Genomic DNA, 27,155 nt, shown 5'->3' with positions numbered 1-27,155 from the left:
TTGAAATTATTCAACTTTTTTTTACATCTCTAAATCATATCAGAAAAATAGAATGACACTTTTGATTTAAATTTTTAAATATATTCTTGTGCATACCCATACTCCTAATGATGAGGGCTGATGGTTCTAATTCAATATTCATTTCATAAAAAACGCATTTTTTTTTAAACTTCGAAATTATTCAACTTTTTTTACGTATCTTAAAATGACGTGAAATATGCTTATGGCTATAATAGTTGTACTCTTTGCCTTCTCAAAGACACGATGTGGATTTCCCACTGGTACTCTATGACCAGTTTCCGATACTACCTAGTCTATTACATGTATTAAATCAGTATTTTTTTTCGCAGTGGAACGATAAACACATAAGTCATATCTTTAAAAAAGTGAAGATGGAGCATTTTAATAAAGTGTGTTCACATGACAATCTTATTGTAGCATTGAATGCCGACAAGGAGGATTATTTAAACTATGAAACAAGTACAAGTGGTAGCACTATTGGAAATATATGCGGGCATTGTCATGAAAGTATATGAATTAAATTTCTTTCGAATGTTGAGAAAATTCAAGTCATATGCTTGTGGATATGCGAGACTGAGTTCTCCAGAGACTATTCCAATAAGAAAGAAAGCCAATGTAAAAATAATAAACGAGGATATAGGGAAGCTCCTTGTTACTGTTGCTGGTAATAATTCATCTACTGATACATCCTATCGTCAGCTTTTGGGTATTAGCATTCAACGGAAGATCAAAAAAAGAAAGGCTTACTCTTCTACTAATATCATAAGCTATATCTTGTCTACGTGCCGAAACTGTTACCTGTGTAAAAATAATGTGATAATAGACAGTGAAATTGCCAGAAAAATAAAAAGGGCAATGGCAGAAAATATCACTATGGAATATAAAGATGAACCGATGAAAAACAAAGTACCAGCAAACTCTACTGCCATTGATCAAACAGTCAATGAACCAAATAATACCAAAGACGAAAAGCACATTGAGCCTATCGATGAAACACCAGTAAAAGTTGTGTATGACTCAAAATGGAATAATGATTATTCTACTGATTACGAACTAAGAGAAGACAATAGCTACAATATCAAGAGAGAACATGGTGAACTATTTTATGGAACAGATTCAAAATGTCCAAAGTTGATCATTGATATTAATAATGTATCATAATATATTTTTGTATTAATATTCTACATAGCATTATTTCATTAAAAATATATTATGCATTACATTGTTATGTGTTCATTATTTTTAGAGTATGCTAGCATATCAAAAGTTTAGAATGTCTATTAAAATATCGGAGATGTAAGAAAAGGAATTTTCATACATCTATTGTCAGACACATGGGATAACATTGACAAAATCTAGGTATCAGAATGAATAAATTCTTTATCAACATCCGTTGTTGGATATGTCATTATGAAAAAATTGTAAGTAAGTATGTAAGCAAGTAACAAACTCTTTCTTGAATTTACCTCTTGGACACAGAATACAGAAATTTAATTCAGAAAATATTGAAAAAAAATTGAACAAATTCTTTATTAACACTCATTATCGATTGAAGTCGCTTCCTAGACAGACAATACAGCAATTTCACAAAATCTAAGTATAAGAGTGATTAAATTCTATATCAACATCCATTTCCCGGATACATAGGAAAAAAGTTGACAAAATCTAAGTGTTAGAGTGAATAAATTTTTTCAACATCTTTTGTCAGATATATCGAATAAAATTGACAAAATTTAAGTGTCAGAATTAATAAATTTTCTTATTGACATCCGTTGTCAGATACATCCAAATTAAATTGACAAGATCAATATTTTAAAATGAATAAATGCTTTAACTATATCCTTTATCGGCTATATCGCATAAAATTCACAAAATCTAAGCATCAGAGTGACTAAATTCTATATCACCATCCTTTTCTCAGATACATAGGATAAAATTGACAAATTCTAAGTGTTAGAGTAAATACATTTTTTTTCTATCTACATCCTTTGCCAGATACATCGGATAAAATTGACAAAATGTAAATTCTAAAAAGAATGAATTCATTATCAACATCCTTTGTCGGATATGTCGGATAAAATTGACAAAATCTAAGTATCAGAGTAAATATTTTTTTTTATCAGCATCCTTTACCAGATACATCGAATTAAATTGATAAAATATAAGTTTCACAGTGAATAATTTTTTTTATCAACATACATCAACGTAAGATACATCAAGTAAAATTGACAAAATCTAAACTTCAGAATGAATAAATGCTTTAACAACATCCTTTATCGGATATGTCGGATAAAATTGACAAAATCTAAGTATCAGAGTGACTAAATTCTATATCAACATCCTTTTCTCGGATACATAGGATGAAATTGACACAATTTATGTGTCACAGTAAATCACTTTTTTTATCATCATCCGTTGTCAGATACATCAAATAAAATTGACAAAATCTAAATTTCAAAATGAATAAATTCATTATCAACATCCTTTGTCGGATATGTCGGATAAAATTGAAAAAATATAAGTATCAGAGTGAATAATTTTTTATCAACATCCTTTACCAGATACATCGAATAAAATTGATAAAATATAAGTGTCAGAGTGAATAAATTTGTTTTTATCAACATCCTTTGTCAGATACATCAAATAAAATTGACAAAATCTAAATTTCAGAATGAATAAATGCTTTAACAACATCCTTTATCGGATATGTTGGATAAAATTTACCAAATGTTAGTATCTGAGTGACGAAATTCTATATCAACATCCTTTTCTCGGATACATAGGATAAAATTGACAAATTCTAAGTGTTAGAGTGAATAAATTTTTTTTATCAACATCTTTTGCCAGATACATCGGATAAAATTGACAAAATCTAAATATTAGAGTGAATAAATTCATTATCAACATCCTTTGTCGGATATATTGGATAAAACTGACAAAATCTAAGTATCAGAGTGAATAATTTTTTTTATCAACATCCTTTGCCAGATACATTGAATAAAATTGATAAAATTAAAGTGTCAGAGTAAACAAGTTTTTTTATCAACATCCTTTGTCAGATACATCGAATAAAAATTGACAAAATCTAAATATCAAAATGAATAAATGCTTTACCAACATCCTTTATCGGATACGTCGGATAAAATTGACAAAATTTAAGTATCAGAGTGATTAAATTCTACATCAACATCATTTTCTCGGATACATAGATTAAAATTGACAAAATCTAAGTGTTAGAGTGAATATTTTTTTTAATAAACATCCTTTGCCAGTTACATCGGATAAAATTGACAAAATCTAACTGTCAGAGTGAATAAATTCATTATCAACATTCATTGTCAGATATGTCGGATAAAATTGGTAAAATATAAGTATCAGAGTGATTAAATTCCATATCAACATCATTTTCTCGGATACATGGGATAAAATTGACAAAATCTAAGTATCAGAGTGAATAAATGCTTTACCAGCATCCTTTAAATACATTATCAACATCATTTGTCGGCTATATCGGAAACAATTGACAAAATTTAAGTATCAGATTGATTAAATTCTATATCAACATCCCTTTCTCGGGAACATGGGATAAAATTGGCAAACTCTTAGTATCAGATTGATTAAATTCTATATCAGCATCCCTTTGTCGGGTTCATGGGATAAAATTGACAAAATCTAAGTATCAGAGTGAATAATTTATTTTTTTATCAACATCTTTTATCAGTTACAACAATTATAATTAACAAAATCTAAATATCAGAGTGAATGAATGCTTTTTCAATATCCTTTTTCGGATATGTTGAATAAAATTGACAAAATCTAAATATCAGAATGAATAAATACTCTAACAACATCCTTTGCCGGATATGTTGGATAAAATTGACAGAGTCTAAGTATCAGAGTTATTAAATTCTATATCAACATCTCTTTCTCGGATACATGGGATAAAATTGAAAAAATCTAAGTATCAGAGTGAATAAATTCACTATCAACATTCTTTGTCGGATATATCGGATAAAACTGACAGAATCTAAGTATCAGAGTGATTAAATTCCATATCAACATCCTTTTCTGGGGTACAGGGGGTAAAATTGACAAAATCAAAGTATCAGTGTGAATAAATTCTTTATCAACATCATTAAAATGCATTATCAACATCATTTGTACGGTATGTCGGATAAAATTAACGAAATCTCAGCATCAGATTGATTAAATTCTATATCAATATCCCTTTCTCGGGTACATGGAATAAAATTGACAAAATCTAAGTATCAGAGTGAATAATTTATTTTTTATAAACACACTTTATCAGTTACAACAATTATAATTAACAGAATCTAAATATCAGAGTGAATAAATGCTTTTTCAGCAACCTTTGTCGGATATGTTGAATGAAATTGACAAAATCTAAATATCAGACTGAATAAATGCTTTAACAACATCCTTTGCCGGATATTTTGGATAAAATTGACAGAATCTAAGTATCAGAGTTATTAAATTTTATATCAACATCCCTTTCTCGGATACATGGGATAGAATTGACAAAATCTAAGTATCAGAGTGAATAAATTCACTATCAACATCCTTTGTCGGATATGTCAGATAAAACTGACAGAATCTAAGTATCAGAGTGATTAAATTCCATATCAACATCCCTTTCTCGGATACATGGGATAAAATTGACAAAATCTAGGTATAAGAGTGAATAAATGCTTTATCAACATCCTTTAAATGCATTATCAACATCATTTGTCGACTATATCGGATAAAATTGACAAAATCTAAGTATCAGATTGATTAAATTCTATATCAACATCCCTTTCTCGAATACTTGGGATAAAATTGACAAAATATAAGTATCAGAGTTTTTAAATTCTATATCAACATCCCTTTCGCAGATACATGGGATAAAATTGACATAATCTAAGTATCAGAGTGAATAAATGCTTTATGAATATCCCTTAAATGCATTATCAACATCACATTTCAGAAACATTGAAAAAAAATGACAAAATCTAAGTACCAGAAAGAATAAATTCGTTTTCAAAGTTTTTATCGGATACATCAGATAACAGTCATAATCATCCAAGTTCTATTCATTTTGACTTCATGCGTCGTTACGTTGAATTTAGGTTAGACTAGTTATAGATGGCAGCACACCCGCTCAGACACACAGTCATAGTGAGAAAGATATTCAAAAAGTTGAGTTAGTTCAGATTCACTTAGAGTGGCCAGACTTCCATTGGAATAAGCAAACACCCGCCCAGAAACACAGGCAAAAAAGAGTGAGAGATAAAAACACATACAAATACGTAGATTTAGACACAAAAACCGAGAAAAACATGGAGTGTACACCGCGACGGCGCATACATTGTGAGAGAGACATGCAAAGTTGACATAGCTTTATTTCATTTTTTAAGGTTAATTTAGACTAGGTTACGTGCGCGCACGTAACCTAAATTAACTCAACTTTTTGAATATCTCTCTCACTATGACTGTGTGTCTGAGTGGGTGTGCTGCCATATATAACTGGTCTAACCTAAATTCAACGTAACGACGCATGAAGTCAAAATGAATAGAACTCTGATGTATCCGATAAAAACTTGGAAAACGAATTTATTCTTTCTGGTACTTAGATTTTGTAAATTTTTTCCGATGTATCTGACATGTGATGTTGATAATGCATTTAAGAGATATTGATAAAGCATTTATTCACTCTGATACTTAGATTATGTCAATTTTATACCCTGTATCTGAGAAAGGGATGTTGATATTGAATTAAATAACTCTGATACTTAGATTTTGTCAAGTTTATCCCAAGTATTCGAGAAAGGGATGTTGATATAGAATTTAGTCAATCTGATACTTAGATTTTGTCAATTTTATCCGATATTAAATAAAAAAACAAGTTATTTAAACTGAAAGTAAGGAGCAACATTTAAACTTAAAACTTCCGAAATTATTCCGTATATGAAAGGGGGTGTCCCCTCCTCAACGCCTTGCACTTTACGCTAAATGTTTTTTTTGTTTTTAAAAATAAAGTTGTGAAACAGAGTCAAACTTCAGCGTAAAGAGTGAGGCGTTGTGGAGGGGATAGCCTCTTTCATATACGGAATAATTTCTGTTCGTTTTAAGTTTTAATGTCACTCCTTACTTTCAGTTTAAAAAACTTGTTTTTTTTATTTTATTTCTGATCGTTTTTAGTTAATGCAGCTTTTATTTTGGCCCACCGTCATTGAATAAGAAAATAAAATTTGCATTAAAATTTTACTTTTCTTTTTCTAAATGGATGTCTCTAAATTTGGTTATGACGTAATTTACAAATTAACTTACGTAACTAACTTCTATATTCGTATATTTTTCTTCTGGCAAAAAATACAAAATTGCAGATTTTTGCAGATATGAGCTTGAAACCTGTGTAATAGGGTTTTCTGATACGTTGAATCTGACGGTGTGAATTTCATTAAAATTCTTTCACTTATAGGGGATGTTTCCCCCCTCTTTCAAAACTCAGGTAAATTTTCTCAGGCTCGTAGCCTTTGATGAGTAATACTAAACTTAATAAAATTTATATATTTAGAATCAGCATTATAAACCCATTCTTTTGATACATTTATTGACATCAAAATTCCGTTTTTAAAAGTTTCGATCACTATGGAGCCGTATCGCTTGTTTTTTATTGTTTTTTTTATTACGTACATGTTATTACGTATATGAGGGGGTTCTGCCCTTAGTCAATACCACGCTCTTTACGTTAAAAGTTTAAAAAAAAATTTAATTCACAAACCCCTGAATTACAAAGACCGTTTAATTAGAATAGATAGCTCTTTTGAAAGTACTAAAAAAACTGTAGCGTAAAGAGCGAGGTATTGACTTGGGGGAGAACCCCCCCCATATATTTTATAATTTCTGTTCGTTTTAAGTTCTAATGTTGCTTCTTATTTTCAGTTGAAAACAACTTGTTTTTTTTAATTTAATTTCGGATTGTTTTTTAAATAATGCTTGGAAATCCGGCGCCCCCTTCATAGAAATGTCCCTTACCCCAAAGAAACATCCTCCACGGAAAGATTCTCCCGAGTAACCTCCTCCTCTAGCCCCACCCTCCAAAAAAAATCCTTCCTGAAAATGTCTGTATATTTCTCAATAACCAATAAATAATGCTGGCAAGTCCGGCGCCCCCTTCATGGCAACTGCCCTCCCCCCATGAAAACTTCCTTCATGGACAGATCCTCCAACATAACCCCCTACCCACATCCCCCCACTACCTGAAAAAAACCTCCTGAAAACTTCTGTATACTTCCCAATAACCAATACCATATGTTAACATTGGGTAAAGTTCATAACTTTTAGCCCTCCCCTCGGGGACTTCAGGGGATTAAGTCATCCTAAAAGACATAGTTATCATATTTTCGACCATGCTGAACAAAATGGCTATCTCAAAATTTTGATTGGGTGACTTTGGGAAAAATAATCGTGGGAGGGGGCCTAGTTGCCCTCCATTTTTTGTCACTTAAAAAGGGCCCAAGAACTTATAATGTCCTTTCCAATGAGTTCTCCTACGGTATTCTAGGACCATTGGATCGATACCATCACCCCTGGGCAAAAGAAAAAAAAAAAAAAAAAAAAAAAACCACACAATAAATAAACACGCATCCGTGATCTTTCGTCTGACAAAAAATACAAAGTTCTACATTTCTGTGGATAAATGCTTTAAAACTTCACAGTAGGGTTCTCTAATACGCTGAATATGCTAATCTGAATTTCATTCAGGTTCTGTAATTTTTAGGGGGTCTTTCTCCCTGTTTTTGAAAATCAGCCAAATTTTCTCAGGCGCCTAACTTTTAGTGGGTAGCACTAAACTTGATGAAAATTATATATTTGAAATCAGCATTGAAATCTGATTCTTTTGATGATCTATTGGTATCAAAAACCAATAGTTTTCTAGAGTTTCGGTTACCATTGAGCCGGGTCGCTCCTTACTTACAGTTCGTTACCATGAACTGTTTGATAGCTGACAAATGATGTTGATAATGTATTTCAAGGATGTTGATAAAGCATTGATTCACTCTGATACTTAGATTTCGTCAATTTTATCCCATGTATCCGAGAAAGGGATGTTGATATGGAATTTAATCACTCTGATACTTAGATTCTGTCAGTTTTATCCGACATATCCGAAAAAGAATGTTGATAATGAATTTATTCACTCTGATACTTAGATTTTTTCAATTTTATCCCATGTATCCGAGAAAGGGATTATGATATAGAATTTAATAACTCTGATACTTAGATTCTGTCAATTTTATCCAACATATCTGGCAAAGGATGTTGTTAAAGCATTTATTCATTCTGATATTTAGATTTTGTCAATTTTATTCAACATATCCGACAAAAGATTCTAAAATAGACTCCAGTCACTATGATATATATTATTTGTTTATTAAACTTATTACAGCCGACAATGGGTACTGATAAAAATAATTGTTCAATTCTGGTGCATATGTTAGTTCAATTTTATCCCATATCCCTGAAAATGGTGTGTTGATGAATAATTTAATAAACCTAATACTTAGATTTTGTCAATTTTATCCCATATACCCGAGAAAGGGATGTTGACATAGAATTTAATCAATCTGATAGTTAGATTTTGTCAATTTTATCCGATATAGCCAACAAATGATGTTGATAATACATTTAAAGGATGCTGGTAAAGCATTTATTCACTCTGATATTTAGATTTTATCAATTTTATCCGACTTATCCGACAATGGATGTTGATAATGAATTTATTCACTCTGACACTTAAATTTTGTCAATTTTTTCCGATGTAACTGGCAAAGGATGCTGATTAAAAAAAATATTCTCTCTAACACTGAGATTTTGTCAATTTTGATCTATGTATCTGACAATGGATGTTGATAATGAATTTATTCACTCTGACACTTCAATTTCGTCAATTTTTTATGATGTAACTGGCAAAGGATGCTGATTAAAAAAAATATTCTCTTTGATACTTAGATTTTGTCAATTTTATCCGACATGTCCGATAAAGGATTTTGTTAAAGCATTTATTCATTCTGATATTTAGATTTTGTCAATTTTTATTCGATGTATCAGACAAAGGATGATGATAAAAAAAAGTTGTTCCCTCTGACACTTATATTTTATCAATTTTATTTGATGTATCTGACAAAGGATGTTGTTAAAAAAAATTATTCACTATGATACTTAGATTTTGTCAATTTTATCCGACATATCCGACAAAGGATGTTGATAATGAATTTATTCAATCTGATACTTAGATTTTGTCAATTTTATCTGATGTATCTGGCAAAGGATGTTGATAAAAAAAATTACTCACTCTAACACTTAGAATTTGTCAATTTTATCCTTTGTATCCAAGAACAGGATGTTGATGTAGAATTTAATCACTCTGATACTTAGATTTTGTCAATTTGATCCGACATTTCCGATAAAGGATGTTGTTAAAGCATTTATTCATTCTGATGTTTAGATTCTATTAATTTTTATTCGATGTATCTGACAAAGGATATTGATAAAAAAAAACTTGTTCACTCTGACACTTATATTTTATCAATTTTATTTGATGTATCTGGTAAAGGATGTTGATAAGAAAATTACTCACTCTGATACTTAGATTTTGTCATTTTTATCTGACATGTCCGACAAAGGATGTTGATAATGAAATTATTCACTTTGATACTAGATTTTGTCTATTTAATCCGATGTATTTTGCAAAGGATGCTGATAAAAAAAATTTATTCACTCTAAAACCTAGATTTTTTCAATTTTATCCTATGTATCCGAGAAAAGGGTGTTGATGTAGAATTTAGTCAGTCTGATACTTATATTTTATAAATTTTATCCGATATATCCGATAAAGGATGTTGTTAAAGAAGTTATTCATTCTGAAATTTAGATTTTGTCAATTTTATTCGTTGTATCTGACAAAAGATATTGATCAAAAAAATTATTCCCTCTGAAACTTAGATTTTGTCAATTTTATCCTATGTATCAGAGAAAAGGATGTTGATATAGAATTTAATCCCTCTGATACATAGATTTTGTCAATTTTATCCGATGTATCTGACAAAGGATGTTGATAGAAAAAAATTTATTCACTCTGACACTTAAAATTTGTCAATTTTATCCTATGTATCCAAGAAAAGGATGTTGATATAGAATCCGATAAAGGATGTTCTTAAACCATTTATTTATTCTTAAATGTAGATGTTGTCAATTTTATTTTATGTATATGACAAAAGATGTTGATAAAAAAAAATTATTCACTCTGAGACTTAGATTCTGTCAATTTTATCCGATGTATCTGACTAAATATATTGATAAAAAAAATTTATTCACTGTAACACTTAGATTTTGTCAACTTTTTCCTATTTATCCGAAAAATGGATGTTGATTTAGAATTTAATCAGTCTTATACTTAGATTTTGTGAAATTGCTGTATTGTCTGTCTAGGAAGCGACTTCTGTCTAGGAAGCGAGTATCCGAGAAATGGATTTTTCCATAATTTCCTGAATTAAATTTCTTTATTGTGTGTCCAAGAGGTGAATTAAAGAAAGAGTTTGTTACTTGCTTACTTACTTACTTACAATGTTTTCATAATGACATATCCAACAACGGATGTTGATAAAGAATTTATTCATTTTGATACCTATATTTTGTCAATGTTATCCCATGTGTCTGACAATAGATGTATGCAAATTCCTTTTCTTACATGACAAATTTGCATAAACATGGACACCATCTATCGCTATTTGAAGCAACTTTAGTGTTTCAAGTCCCCTAGTAAAATATCATGTTTCTACATGGAATTTTGCCTATTTGTTCCCGTAACCCTATGTAAATTCATCTGAGTTCTATAGGGGTATATAAGATTATATCCCTACTTTTGGTCATAAATCCAGCAGCTGGAATTGTACTATTAAAATCATCCCAAGCTAAACAGGACTTAAAACCTTCCTTATTCATCATGAATCTATTCCTTGCTTGCGCACCGATCCACCTTGCCTGAATGAATAAAGTCCATATCAACTTATGTCTCGTTTCCTAACCCTTGAAGATGAGTTTCTGAAAATATTAACAAAACCAGCTCAAAATGCCTGAATTTTTCGTTTATAATGTCAACATGATAGCTCTTTTTCCATGTCCCCAAAACTCCTTGTCCCAATTTTTTTTTCTTTAAACCCTTGAAATTGTTACGAACTAAAGGAAAGCAACAGGTTCCTCCAAAGCAGGTCAAGTACTAATTACTTCTGCTCAATTCTACATAAAGCATTTAAGCCGGCGTTGAACTGACAGCGCGAAGTATTTGGTTACTCCACTTGAATGGAGGCTTTGTGCAAGTTTGCATCTATCTTGGTGACTACATGGCTTTCCACACTTGGCAATACTTTCCCATCCACAGCAGGTGACGTCTTGTACAAGCCATCTCAAGCCTACTACGTCCGATTCTTTATATGTTCATGCCTGCAAGTATTACAGAACAATACGGAGTTTACTCATCATAAACAAAAGAGCTATAAAGAGGCTATTCTGCAAAACAAGTCCCACCAAAACAAACAAAAGCCAGAATAATTATCCATTAATCAAAAAGCAATCTGATGGTTACTAGGGTTTGATTTTTGCAAGGGCCTTCAAAGACGCCGTTAATTGCTGTTTGTAGCCGTTGTTCTAATTAGGCAAACTTGTGAAAAGTCTAACCTTGCATCACTATGAGGTCATGCAATTAGGGTTTTCCTTCGGAATATAGCGACGAAGGAAGAAGCTTATCAGCCAGTGAAGATCCCAAACCGTCCCTAAGGACTGCAACAGCTTTGCCTTTATTATTCAACCTACTATCGCCAGGGCATTTGCCAGTGACACAGCAATAAAAATTGTGTCTAAGATTGCATTTTCTTTTTCTTGCTGAAACAGAGGTAAACAATAACGTTATATACCAAATACTTATTTTAAAGACTAATTAACGATCTGGGAAGTGTGTTTAAACGTGACGTCTAGTTTGAGTATGAATTTAAAACATAATTTGGACTGACTGGATCTTTTGCAGTGTTCATAGTTTGACTGAAAACTGATAATATATAACAGTCTTTACCTCAGTGACGAAAAACTAGTATGGGAAAAAAAAATCCCCCTGCATTTTTATTTGTTGAATTGGTTCTTTTCGTTGTTTTTTAATTAAAATTAATGCTAATTAAAAACTCATACTACCAAAGTTAATTTCGTCTCGTTTGAAATATAGGTAGCGAGGAGTTAAATATACATACTATTTTTTTTCACCTTAAAGAGTTTGGACATAAGGGTTGAAAACCTCAAGACTTTCTTAACTAGTAGGATGAAATGATAATAAAAAATACACAGCAGCAATAATGGGAGCAATTTATTGGGTGTTCAACAGGGACTAAAGTGATAACAACGATGTGTTGGCAACAATAACAATCAAGAAATCAATAGTATTTTAGCTCTTCTTTCTTTCTTTTCCTTTCCCTCTTTGTAAATAAATATTTTATTTCATTCCATCAGGAAGGTAATGCCGATAACACAGAAATATTAGAATTTTAACTTCCAGGAAATGGTAATGGTGGATACATGAGCAACAAACAGACATCGGCGGTTCACAGAAAGTCTGTTTCGAGGCGGAATAGTGGAAAAAACTCGAAGGAAAACTTGAGTGATACATTACAATCGCCTAATAATTCGCAGGTGCTAAGACCTAAGTGTTGTTTATTCTGGTGTTGCTGTTGTCGATGTAATTGGTAAGTGTATCAACTTCAATGCATTTGTTGAAATCATACTACCAAAAAAACGTACAAGATATATCCCAAGAATCTATAACTTTGGGCAAAAATGGTTTAGGCATTCCTAGCTATTTTAATCCCTTGTGTGTCTGATATTCTGTATAATTTATTCTAAGTTCTTTTCAATAATTAATATGAATCAGAAAAGAACTTTTAAGCTATGACTAGTAACGACAAAGCTACTAATAACGACTCAGCATATTACAAAGTCACCTGGGTCTGAGGTTAAGCCAGTCACAAGAAGCGGTGTTGAATTCTTGGCTGAATTTACATAAAAAAGTGTTACTCCTTGTAGGTCTCCCGTCCCCTATTTCAAATTTTGACAGTCGTGCCAACCTAGCAGTTAACGCTTGTACTAATTCGAGCTTAATTGTGAAAGTCACCACTGGAAATTTAATCGTGAGGCGTAAGCGCTTTGCATAGACTAGTCAATTTATTATTTATTTTTTATTTTTTTTTAGTATCAGGAGTATACCTTTATTAATGGCCCTGAAATTTATATTATCAGATATTTTTGAAAAAAAAATCAGAAAGTTACATTTGCTTTATGTACGGCTTTGATGCTGACAACGGTAGATTTCTTGGATTACATTAAGCTATGTAAAATGATGAGTATTTCCAGTAGTGTTTTTTAGCTGTCATTAATCAAAAAGAATAAAAATTTTCTTATGGAACTACAAAGGGAACTTGAACCTTAAAACAAATAAAAATCCGTGCATAATACGTAAGATATATCTACAGCTTTACCTTAAGTAAACTGACTCGTAAACTGACTAACTGACTTCCGATGCCTGTAGACCTTTAAAACTAGCAATTAACTGAAAACACAAAACTGACCTATAAAAAAGGAAGTTCTCTTATGATCAGAAAATTCTTTGCGCAGTCTGAAGAAAATATAAGATTTATTTATAAGTCTCTCAATAGTCTTCCACCGACGATGATATGGATAAGTTCTAATATTCAACAGTAATTCTCTAAGAAAAAAACTCTTAAAAGCTCAGATCTCCGTCCGGCAGGGCCGTATCCAGGATTTTTGTTCAGGGGGGTTTTACCAATTTTTGACTTTTTTTTTTGGGGGGGGGGTTACTAATTTTTGACTCAGTTTTCGACTAATTTTACTGATTTTTACCTAGGTTTTACTAATTTTCGACTTATTTTCGATTCGGTCAAAAAATTTCGGGGGGGGGGGTCAAACCGGGTAACTCCCCCCCCCCTGGATACGGCCATACCGTCCGGTGCAGGTTTTTAGAATTGTTTAGATGTTCGGAAATATCAAGAGTCAGTTTATTTAAGCTAGTTTCGTAAATATACCTTGCATTATCTCCAAAACCATAATTACCGTTCAAAATTGGTTTTAACTTCGATCTTTACTTTCGTAAGATATACTTTGTTTTTTTAATTGATTTTGGACCTTTTACTTTTTAAACATACACAAGATATCCAATAAAAATATCTTTGTTTAATTTAGGCAATGAAATTACACTTGTCAATTAGATTTTGTGTTAAAATACGGCATTAGATATAAGTTTTACTTCCTACTACTTCTTCTACCACTATACTAACAGCTCGTTGCGGTACCAAGCCGCCTTAGGCCAACACAGCTGCGTACGCCCCTCTGCCCCCACAATTTATTCAAAGCTTCACTCTTCACCCCCTTCCAATGAGTTACAATTTTCTTTGAATCCTTTCTTACGACCCTGTTTCCGCCCTTTCGGGGACGACCTACTTTTCGTTTGACCCTTGATGAATGGCCAAAAAGAACGATCTTTTGCAATCTGTCATCTTTAATCTGTAAAAGATGTCCTAGCCATCTCAGCCTCTCCACCATTGTAGCATTAGAAAGTGGTATAGAACCATATTTTTTCGTACAGCTTTTGTTTGATATTTGGTCAGTCAAAGGTTTATCCAAAACGATCCATTGACAATTCCTTTGAAAAACATCTAACAAATCCTCTTCCGTCTTCCAAAGCATCCACTTTTCAGAATCAAACTCGACCACTGTCATTACTTCTTGATCTGCAGACTTATCTTCATATTCTTCCATTTTTTAATTATTTCCAGCTGTGAAAATACCCTTGGCCTTGGCTACTTTACTTTTTAGAGTGTCATTGCATCCACCATTTGCCCTAACAATTAATTAAAAAAAAAATTTCCACAAAACAAGTTTTTTTAAAGAAAAGTAGAGCTCCGTTAGTTCAAAAATCAGCAGAAATAAAGTCAAATAATCTTTCAAGCGTAAAACTACCACAAACCACCGAAATAAATAAATGAAACTTTCGAAGTTACTGCGATAACTCCTTCTATGCGACATTCCCTAGTCTAAAAAAGACAAAAGAATTAACAAATAGATTATACATTGTGCCCATATCACTCTTTACTTAGGCAGCGCTATTGCGATGCCTATGGTGTTTCCCAGGTAAGTCCCATAAAGTAAATGTAACTTTGTCAACGTAACAGAAGAGTCCGAGGGTTATGGTGTCACCGGTACCTTTGAGAATTTGCACATTAGACATTCAATTATTGTCATGAAAAATGTAATTGGCAAAATTACTTTTTTTCATAAGGCAGTTTTTTTTTCAAAACTTACTTTTAGTTTTCGCTTATTAAGGGGCTGGTGCGGGGTCTAAAAGAGGGAAGATTTTTAACTATGGATAATATACTAGTACCTTTATTATGATTCCATATGGCAATTCACAATGGAGCTATAAGACGAACTTATAAGAGGCAGGCAGAGAGTGGAAGCAATTGGCCCGTTAAACACCTCTCCGCAATCTTACGGACACCTGGTAGCCAAGATTGAATAAAGAATTAGAAGCAACTTATATGATGAATGCAAACCATGTAAAAACGCAAGTTTTCTCCTTTTCCAATATGGAGGGCTATAAATTTGTAATTGAAGGTTTTAGATCATAAGAAATTGTTTGGTTATCTTAGAATTCACCTTCCCCGGTATTTTTTAACCATGATTTAGCAAAAATTTATGTTTTTAGCACAAAATGGCAGAAAACGCCACTTTGTTTGGGCACGACCTGTCTTGTGGCTTAGAAAGATTTTTAGTAATTAAAAAAACCAGGCAAATGTCAAATATCTTCGCGCCTTAATGGCATACTGACTGTGTTTAAACTAAGTGCAATAGACTGTTATTATTCAAGAGTGTATTGTATAATCTTAGAAAGTAAAACCAGTCAATTGACAAATACTTCTCCCCCCCCTCCACTACTCTCTGAACAGAAGTGGTGACCTTGTATTCATTAGACCGTGAAAGAGAATGACTTTTAAAATTGTTTTCCGCATTGTAACAAATATCAGAGCTAATTAATTAAACGCTTTACATAGATGTAAATATATAAATGTGGGGGGATGGAGGCGGGGAACATCCAGCTTATTAAGGAATAAATTATCTGTAAAACCAAAATACAATTTTTCTTTTACGATCTATAGATTAATTTATTTTATTGCTCATTTTTGGTTTAATGGAGTTCTTTACATTTCTTGGAAAAACTGGGATTTCGTCTTAGGGCACAAAGCTTCCAAAGTCTTAGAGTTTGACTATATTTTCACATTATTTTAATATTCAGTAAACTGCAAATCTATGCCCTGGCCTTGGGCAGCCACAGAACTGTTGAGCCGAATTCTTTTTAATTTCCGCTCCTTTTGAGTTTGAGTCGGTTATTTATTGTATTTGCTGTTCGTTTTGGGCTTTATGTGTTTATCGATGCTGATTTGTGATAGTTTTACGCTTTGTAAATTGTTTGATTTTATTTTTTGTTCACATTTTGCTGTAATGGAGTTTTATACTTTTTCTTTGAAAAAAAAACTGGGATTTTGTCTTAGGACGCAAACCTTCTAGAGTCCTAGAGGCTAACCGTATTTTCACTTTGTTTTAATATTTTGTAAACTGCAAATTTCTGCTTTACCTTGGAAAGAAGACATAGAGCTTTTGAGCCCTACTATTGTTATTTTCTGCTTGTTTCTAGTTTAACTCGGTTAATTATTGTAATTTTTGTTCGTTTTGGGTTTTATTATTTATCAATGCTGATTTGTGTAAGTATTACGATCTATAGTTTATTTGATTTGATTTTATTGCTCATTTTTGACTGAATGGAAATTCTTTGCATTTCTTTGAACAAATGGGATTATGGGTTTAAAGAAAAAAAACTTATAGAGTTTTAGAGTTTGACTTTATTTTCGCACTATATTTTTGACTATTCTTTTAATATTCACTAAACTTCAAATTTTACCTCTGGCATTGGGATGATATAGAGCTTTTTCTAGCATTCTGGATTATTAGCAGATATCAGGGCTAATTACTGCATCATACAATCGCATCCTAAACCATGTCGTATTTATTATTAACCCTATTTACCTATGAAGCTATAAAGTGATATGATCAGTTTTTAATTTTTCAACCTGCCTCAGACTCAGACTCAGGCAGGCGTGCTTTACCAATAACTCCAAATACTTCATAAATGTATACAATTATGATTATGGTTAAAACTAAATTCTCAATTTGTTCTGATTTCTAAGACAAATACGATTTTGTAAATTTCAGCTAAACTAATTCAAAGGGTTAGCAGTCGATGAGAAATCAGTCAGTAGCACTATTTCTATCTGCTATGACTATTACTATATCTGTGTGTTTTTGTTTGTTTGTTTATTTTTCAGTTATTTTAATGTTTGGTATGATTGACACAGAACAAATTGGACTGAAACACTCCTCAACTGGTGTTGTTTTTGAAGCGGATTTCTTATTGCTAGATTAACAACGCTTTGAAGTTTATAGCTACAAATGGAACGCCAAATACAATATGCTTAAGTACGATAAAAAAAATATGGTGTCCAACATTAAATTTTATAAATGGAAAGGGATTTTACGATAAATCATAAGACCACGTAATGAAAATGGTTATGAAATAAAATAAAATTCAGAGAAAATAAAAGAAAATATAAGAGAAAATTCAGGAAATATGCAGCTTTTTCAGTGTGTGTACTGTTTATTATAAGGGAAACGTTCCGACTGCTCTTACTACACTGCTCTTACTAGGAAAATGTGATAAAACATTCCATTATTCAAATTAGAAGACTTCAAATGTGAGAAATACCTGCATTCAGTTCATGATGCTGAAGATGAAGTAAGGTATTTCGATCAATGGGTACCTGAAAAGATACCTGACACGGAAAAATGCATCAGATATCCAAAGACCTAAACTTTTGCTTCTTCTATCAAAAGGAGTAAGCAATCAACATCTTTAAGCTTAGCATTTCCCTTGTTATAGGGACTATTACTAGAAGCAATCACTCAGCTAGTTTCAAACAAGCTATTATAGATGAAAATATTAAATTACATATATCTTTTTACCGCGATTAAAATTATTTTTCTGATACTACAACACTACAAAAATACCCTTTAGTCATATATTTATGGAATTTATCATTATTTTAGACTAATGCAGATTCTTCAACAACAACACAAAAAGACCTGGGAGAGATAAAAAAGTACGTGCACATAATAGAGTGGTCGTAGCAATGAATGCCGACAAGAACACATATATTAACTATGAAACAAATACTAGTGGTAACACTACTGGGAATGTATGTGTGTACTGTAATGAAAATGAGAAATTAGATTTCCTTGGAGTACCCAACGCATTCATCATTGCTGGGGGGTGGATATGGGAGAGTATCATTCCCGGAGATGTTAGTGTTTAAAGAGAATGCAAACATAAAAATAATTGTCGGTGCAAAGGGACAATCTCTTGCTCATTGTGGGGTTAATACGTTACCTGTTGATAAAACCCCTCACCCTCTTTCGGGTATTAACATTCAAAGGCAAGCAACGAGAAAAAGAAAGGCATACTGCTGCAATAATATCGTTAATGATATCTTGTCTATATGTCAAAACTGTTACCTATGTAAAAATAATGTGGTAATAGACAACGAAATTGAAAGCAAACTGAAAAAGGCATTGTTAGATATTATCACCAAAGAATATAAAGACGAATTGATGGTAAACAAAGCGCATTTTAACATTATTACTAGCATTGATCATATACCAACAGATATAGTCAATGAACTCAATAATACCAATATCAAAACGCATATTGAGCCTGTAAGTGACACCACAGTAAAAATTGTGAATGACTCAAAATGGATTAATGATTATTCTACTGGTTACGAACTAAGAGACGAGAATACCTACAATATAAAGGGAGAACAGGATGAATTATTTTATGGAAAAGATTCAAAATGTTCAAAGTTGTTCAATGATATTAACAATGTATAATAATGTATGCAACATATTTTTATGTTAATATTCTACATGTTACTATTTCAATAAAAATATGTTATGCATTACTTTCTTAGAGTTTGTAAAATATACCTTTTGAAAAGGATTACATAGTATTGGAGTAAGCATAAAGTTGAAACTAATAAAGCAGTGTACATTTTTAATAATTTTTTTCTTTTTTTGCAGGAATATCTTGAAAAAAATTATTTAAATTTCCAAAGAGAGTGCAATCCTAGGGGATGCAGACTCCTACATTTTAAACAATCTTTTGTTTTGAAGGGATGTCATGACAATTAATATTTAAATTTAAGACTCCTGGTCAATACCTTTTTGAAAAGGATTACATAGTATTGAAGAGTGCAGAAGATTGAAACTAATAAAGTCGTATAGATTTTGAAGATACAACTACTACTACCAACAACTCACTGTACTAACAAGCCGCTTGAGGTCAACGATAATACTACCACTACTACTATTACAACTACTACTACTAATTCAGAATCGAAAGAAAACATACAAAATGCAAAATAAGTATCACGAAACAAAATATAATTCTTACAAAACAGAAATATATTCTAAAAAATCAGAGATTGTTCTTACGAAATACAAAATGCTTCTTAAGAAAATAAACATCTTAAAAAGCAAAAATAATCCTGACAGAACAAAAAATACATCCTAAGATATCAAAAATCCTCATTATAAAATGTAAAATACTTCTTACTGAACAAAAATAAATCTTACAAAACAAAAACACATCCTAAACAATTACAAACTGTTCTTGACAAAATGCAAAATACTTATTAAAGAAACAAAAAATACTTGTCAAAAATCAGAACAAAATAATTCTTACAAAAAAATGCATCCTAAGAGATCACAAATTCTTCTTACAAAATACAAAAAATCTAAAAAAAGCTTACAAAACGAAAATATATCCTAAACAATCACAAAATGTTCTAATAAAATGTAAATACTTGTTACATAACAAAAAAATACTTCTTACAAAACTAATATAATTCTAGCAAACAACAAAATACTTCCTACAAAAAAATACATCCTAAGAAATCACAGATTGCTTTTTTTTTTACAAAATACAAAATACCTCCTTCAAAACAATAGATACTTCTTACAAAACAAAAAAAACTTTCTTACAAAAAAAATATACATCCTAAGGAATCACAAATTCTCATTACAAAATACAAAATTCTATTAAGAAACAAAAAATAATTCTTACAAAACGAAAATACATCCTAAACAATCACAAATTATTCTTACAAGATACAAACTATGTTTTACAAAAAAAAATAATTCTTACAAAACAAAAAATATCCTACGAAATCCATGATTGTTCTTACAAAATACAAAATACTTCTTACAAAGCAAAAAATGCGTCTTACAAACCAAAACAAATCTTACAAAACAAAAATACATGCTAAGAAATCCAAGATTTCTTAGGATGAAGTTTTTCAAGAAAGTGAAATACTTCAGAAAGTTCTAAATACTTCAAGAAAGAAATATTTGGCATGGGTGACCATGTTAACCTAACTTAAATGAACCTAACTTAAAAGTAGTTAACTTAATGTAACCTAACCTATCCACTATGCTGGCACCTATAATCATAGTGGAATGGATGGCAACAGTTGGGATGTAATTCATAGTCATGTGTCTCTGAGTTTGAAAAAAACAATCCAAGGAGGAGATGAATGATGGCTGCAGGTATCCGGGGTTAAACTAGCCTAACTCAAAATCAGTCATCATAGTGTAGTCTAACTGAAAAATCAGTTGTGGATGTATTTTTGTTTTGTAAGATTACTTTGTTTCTTTATAAGTATATTGTATTTTGTAAGAAGCATTTTTGATTGTCTAGGATTTAATATTGTTTTGTAAGAATTACAAAAAAAAATCTCCGATTTTCTAGCATCTATTTTTGTTATTTTTTTTTGTTTTGTAAGAATTAGTTTTTATTTTGTAAGAAGTATTTTTTTTTGTTTTGTAAGAAGTATTTTGTATTTTGTAAGAACAATCTCTGATTTCCTAAGATGTATTTTTCTGTTATTTTTTTTTTTGGTTTTGTAATAAGAATTTGTGAGTTCTTAGGATGTATTTTTGTTTTGAAAGAAATACTTTTTTTTGGCTTTGTAAGAATTATTTTTTCTTTTTAAGAGGTATTTTGTATTTTGAAAGAGCAATCTCAGATTTCTTAGTATATTTGTTATTGTAAGAATTATTTTTTTGTTTTATAACACGTATTTTGTATTTTTTAAGAATAGTTTGTGATGGTTTAGGATGTATTCTCGATTTGTAAGAATTATTTTTCGTTTCTTAATAAGTATTTTGTATTTTGTACTAAGAATTTGTGATTTCTTAGGATGTGTTTTTGTTTTGTAAGAAATTTTTGTAAGAAGTATTTTTGTATTTTGTTAATTTTTTTTTCTGTTTTGTAGAAAGTATTTTGTATATAGTAAGAATTATATTATGTTTTATCAGAATTATTTTTTTTTTTTACAAGTATTTTGTATTTTCCAAGAACAGTTTGTGATTGCTTAGGATATATTTTCGTTTTGTAAGGTTATGTTTTTGTTTTGTAAGAAGTATTTTATATTTTGTTAGAAGAATTTGTGATCTCTTAGGATGGATTTTTGTTCTATAAGAAATAATTTGTTTTGTTTTGAAAGAAGTATTTTTTTGTAACAAGTATTTTGTATTTTGTAAGAACAGCTTGTCATTGCTTAGGATGCATTTTCGTTTTGTAAGAATTATTTTCTGTTTCATAAGAAGTAGTTTGTATTTTGTAATAGAATTTTGGGATTCCTTAGGATATATTTTTGTTTTCTAGGAATTATTTTTTGCTTTATAAGAATTATTTTTTCTCTAAGAAGTATTGTGTACTTTGTGAACACAATCTTTGATTTTTTAGGATATATTTATGTTTTGTAAGAATTTTCTGTTTTGTAGGAAGTATTTGGTGTTTAGTAAGAATTATATTATGTTTTATAAGAAGTATTTTTTTGTCTTTTAACAAGTATTTTGTATTTTTTCAGAATAATTTTCTATTTTTAAAGATCGTTGTTAGTTTTTTGTGCATTATTTTTTTCGTTTTGTAAGAAGTATTTTATATTTTGTTCGAAGAATTTGTGATCTCTTAGGATGCATTTTGGTTTTGTAAGAATAATTTTTTTCTTGTTTTATAAGAAGTTTTTTTTTGTAATAAGTACTTTGTATTTTTTAAAAGCAGTTTGTAAATGTTTAGGATATATTTTCGTTTTGTAAGAATTATTTTTGTTTTATATGAAGTATTTTGTTTTTTGTAATAAGAATTTGTGATTTTTTAGGATGTATTTTTGTTCTGTAAGAATTATTTTTTGCTTTTTAAGAAGTATTTTTAGTGTAAGAGGTGTTTTGTACTTTTTAAGAACAATCTTGGATTTTTAGGATTTATTTTTGTTTTGTAAGAATTATTTTTTGTTTCGTAATAAGTATTTTGTATTTTGTAAGAAACTTTTTTGATTTCTTTAGATGTATTTTTGTTTTGTAAGAATTTTGTTTGGCTTTGTAAGAAGTATTTTTTGATTTGTATGAAGTATTTTGTATTTTGTAAGAACAATCTTAGATTTTTTAGGATATTCTTTGCTTTGTAAGAATTACTTTTTTGCATAACATATTTTGTGTTTTGAAAGAATAGTTTATTATTTTAAGGAGCACAGGAAAGGCAATGGGAGACCACGGAATCAAATGGGGAGGAAAAAGTCTCCTGGACTTGGATTATGCTGATGATTTGCATCCTAGATGAAAGTGTGAGCAAAATGAATAAAGTTTAAGAGGTTTTGCGAGTTCAGGGTGCTAGTATTGGTTTGAAAATTAATGTTAAGAAGACTAAGTCACTAAGGCTAGGAATAAGTGAAGATGAAAAGGTGACGTTGGGTAATCAAAAGATTGATCAGGTGGGCAGCTTCACTTACCTTGGTAGTATTATTAGTAAAGATGGTGGGAGTAGTGAAGATGTTAAAAATAGAAGAGCCAAGGCTCAGGGTGTTTTTTCACAGTTAAAAAGTTTGGAAGAATAAGAAGATAACTCTGCAAACCAAGATTAGAATATTAGAAGCTACAGTGATGATAGTGGTCAAATATGGCTCTGAAGCATGGACGCTCCGAAAAGCGGATGAAGATTTGCTAGATCCAGAGAAAATTTCCATAGAAATTGCTTAAGGATTGTTCTGGGTTTCCGGCTGACTGACCGTATTTCAAACAATAGGCTATACGAAAAATGGGGTTCAATACTGCTCTCTAGGTCTATAATGAAAGAAAGGTTGAGGTGGTTAGGGCACATTGTGCGGATGAAGGATGACAGATTGCCGAAGATTGTTCTTTTCGGCCAACCATCTAGGGCTAAACGGAAAGCAGGTCGCTCCCGTCTGGGTTGGGAGGACGTCATAAAGAAAGATTTAAAGGAAATGGGAACTTCGTGGGCGGGTGTAAATAGGGAGGCTTTGAATAGATTGTGTTGGAGGAGGAGCAGGCGTAGCTGTGTTGGCCTCAGGCGGCTTGGTGCTGCGGTGAGTTGTTAGTAGTAGTAGTAGTTTATAATTGTTTAGGATGTGTTTTCGTTTTATAAGAATTATTTTTGTTTCGTAAGAAGTATTTTGTATTTTATAGTGAGAATTTGTGGTTTCTTATGGTGTATTTTGTGTTCTGTAAGAACTATTTTCGCACTCTCCAATACTTTGTAATCCTTTTAAGAAAGGTATTAACTAGGAGTCTGAAATTTAAACGTTAATTCACATGACATCCTTCCAAAACCAAAGATTGTTTAAAATGTAAGAGTCTACATCCCCTAAGATTGTACTCTCTTTGGAAATTTAAATAATTATTTTCAAGACATTCCTCCAAAAAAAGATTGTCTTAAATGTATACGACTTTATTAGTTTCAACTTTATGTATACTCCAATACTATGTAATCCTTTTCAAAAGGTATATTTTCCAAACTTCAACAAAGTAATCCATAAAATATTTTTATTGAAAAAATACCATGTAGAATATTAACAAAACAATATATTACATATATTACTATACATTATTTATATCATTGGATAGCTTCGAATATTTTGAAGCATCCCTGTATCACAATCCAGAATATTTTATCTTTATAGTTTAGCGATTCCCTTATCTTAGTTCATGATCAACAGACTAACCATTAGTCTACGTTAAGTCATACATAGAATTTATTGTGGTGTCAATTACAGGCTCAATATGCGTTTTGATATTGGTATTATTGAGTTCATTGACTGTATTTATTCGTATATAATGAATTCTATTAATAATGTTAACATGCCCTTTGTTTTCTATAAATTCTTCTTTATATTCTTTGGTGATACTATCTTCCAAGGCCTTTTTTTATTTTGCTTTTGATTTCATTGTGTATTACCACATTATTTTTACATAGATAACAGTTTTGACATTACGATACACGCATACATTCCCAATAGTGTTACCACTAGTGCTTGTTTGATAATTCAAATATATGCCCTTGTCAGCATTCATTGCTACGACAACTCCATTATGTGCACCTACTTTCTTATCTCTCCCAGTTATTTTAATGTTGTTGTTGAAGAATCTGTATTAGTCTAAAATAATAATATTATCCATAAAAATATGATTAAAGAATATTTTGTAGTGTTGTAGTATCAAAAAATAATTTTAAGCGCAGTAAAAAGATATATCTATTTCAGTATTTTCATATTTCATAGCTTAATTTGAAACTAGCTGAGTGAAAGCCAGGGGTGAATCTCCAACATTTTATTGGGGGGGGGGGGGCAGGAGGGGTCCATATCTGGATAGTCAAAGGGCATAGGATGTATTATATTTTATTTTCTACATATTATTGGGGTGGCAACGGCCCCCCCCCCCTTGCCACCCCCAAACGACGCCCCTGGTGATTGCTTCTGGTAATACACCTAATAATGAAGGAAATGTTGAGCTTAAAGATATTTATTGCTTAGTCCTTTTGATAGAAGGAGCACAGTTTTAGGTCTTTGGATATCTGATGTATTTTTTTGTGTCAGGTATCTTTTCAGGTACCCATTGAGCGAAATACCTAACTTTCCTTCAGGATCATGAACTGAATGCATGTATTTCACACATTTGAAGTGTTCTAAGTTGAATAATGGTACGTCTTTATCACATTTTCTTAGTAAGAGCTCATCAGACGGCACGTTTCCCTTAACATAAACAGCTTGCATAATGTAAAAACTGCATATTTCCTGAATTTTCTCTTTTACTTGTTTTATTTCATAAGCATTTTCATTACGTGGTCTTATTATTTTATCGTAAAAGGCGTTTTGATTTACGAAATATAATGTTGGACACCATCTTTTTTTTATCGTACTTAAACATATTGTATTCGACGTTCCATTTATAGCTATAAGCTTCACGGCGTTGTTCATATAGCAATAAGAAAGCTGCTTCGAAAATAACACCAGTCGAAGAATATTTTAGTCCAATATATTAGTAGAGATGCCTTATTGACTACAAGGGGGACTCCTTATATGGGCATAGAACCACGTGGCTTATGGATTTTGTCAGTGAGAATGAAAAAACAGGAATTTTGTCACATTTATGGATGTTTTCATGGATGGTTATGTGTGTTGGTCGATTTATTTGATGTTTTTCATGGATGTTTTTATGGTTTTTGTCAGTGAGAATTTGAAAAAACAGGAACTTTCTCACATTTATGTCTGTTTTTATGGATTTTTTCAGTGAGAATTTTAAAAAAAGGAATTTTGTCACTTTTAGGGATGTTTTTATTGTTTTTGTAAGTGAGAATTTGAAAAAACAGGAACTTTCTCACATTTATGTCTGTTTTCATGGATGGTTATGTGTGTTGGTCGATTTATTTGATGTTTTTCATGGATGTTCTTATGGTTTTTGTCAGTGAGAATTTTAAAAACAGGAATTTTGTCACATTTTTGGCTGTTTTTATGGATTTTGTCAGTGAGAATTTGAAAAAACATGAACTTTCTCACATTTATGTATGTTTTTATGGTTTTTGTCAGTGGGAATTTGAAAAAACAGGAACTTTGTCACATTTATGTCTGTTTGTTGTCAATAAGAATGAAAAAACAGAAACATTAACACTTTAATGGATTATTGAGTCTAATGGGGGCTGGTCAATGACACTTACTTCTTGTTGTTGCTCGAGGCAAATGTTTTGATCCAGAAATAGTATTTGTTGTTGTTGCTCGAGCCAAATGTTATGAGTTTCCCGGAAACCGTTAGATCACGTGTTTCCTTCTCAGCCAATCAGAGGGCTTGCTTACATAACAATTCGACCTTGAGATTTCGTATATAACGGGCATGCAATGTGATTCAATTATCAGAAAGTATTTTGACACAAAGGATAAATTTGATGAATTAGAAGCCATGGCAACTTCAATTTACCATGTAAGCTCCGTTTTTAATTTTCAAAATAAAATTATTTTCCTTGGTCACCCTCCAGTATATTTAGGTAAGTACCCCCCCCCCCTCAAACCTAACCACCTTGCAATCCTTATACTCGATGGAAAACGTTAAATATATTCTTTTACCCTCGAAACCTACCCCCCCCCCCAGTGTTTTACAACCAAATTCTCGCAAAAAGAAATAATTCTCATTTCGTTAAATTCCTTCCTTCTATATTTCCAGCTAAAGCGACCACAGACTTCTCTAAATTTTTAATGAAAATGCCGTTCTGTTTTGATACAAGACTCCAGTGCGTGGTTAAAATTAGCAGCCACCCTTTTCCATCTGTGTTTACAAACGCGGCAGCTAAAGTCAAAAGAAACTATTTCTCCGTCAAAATTAAAACACTTTGAGGCAATTGTAATAATTAGGCGCAGACGCACTGCGCTCTTTTGGAGAAGTGAAACAGATTATTTTCAAGCTTTCTTTCGATAAAGTTTCTTTTATATTCCTGGGAGGGGAGCGTGAATCCAGGATTTGTGCCGGAGAGGGGGTTAGAACTTTTAATAGTGACAGAATAGAAA

The 27,155-nt window shown here is 31.3% G+C and overlaps 1 protein-coding gene across 1 annotated transcript in view; it reads left to right on the top strand.

The window, feature by feature from the left end:
* Positions 1-27,155, top strand: part of LOC148946170 (uncharacterized) — a 71,161-nt gene that overhangs the window by 21,877 nt on the left and 22,129 nt on the right. The window contains exon 4 of the mRNA XM_089097624.1: positions 12,626-12,812. Within this exon, the coding sequence (XP_088953750.1) occupies positions 12,626-12,812 (187 nt within the window). The remainder of the gene's footprint in view (positions 1-12,625; positions 12,813-27,155) is intronic.

Source organism: Artemia sp. Qi Xiang Cuo, chromosome 12, assembly GCF_049724085.1.
Source record: "Artemia sp. Qi Xiang Cuo chromosome 12, ASM4972408v1, whole genome shotgun sequence".
In the NCBI taxonomy this organism is placed as follows: Eukaryota; Metazoa; Arthropoda; class Branchiopoda; order Anostraca; family Artemiidae; genus Artemia; species Artemia sp. Qi Xiang Cuo.
The sequence above is the reverse complement of the archived record's forward strand: the minus strand, read 5'-3'. Positions and strand labels throughout refer to the sequence as shown.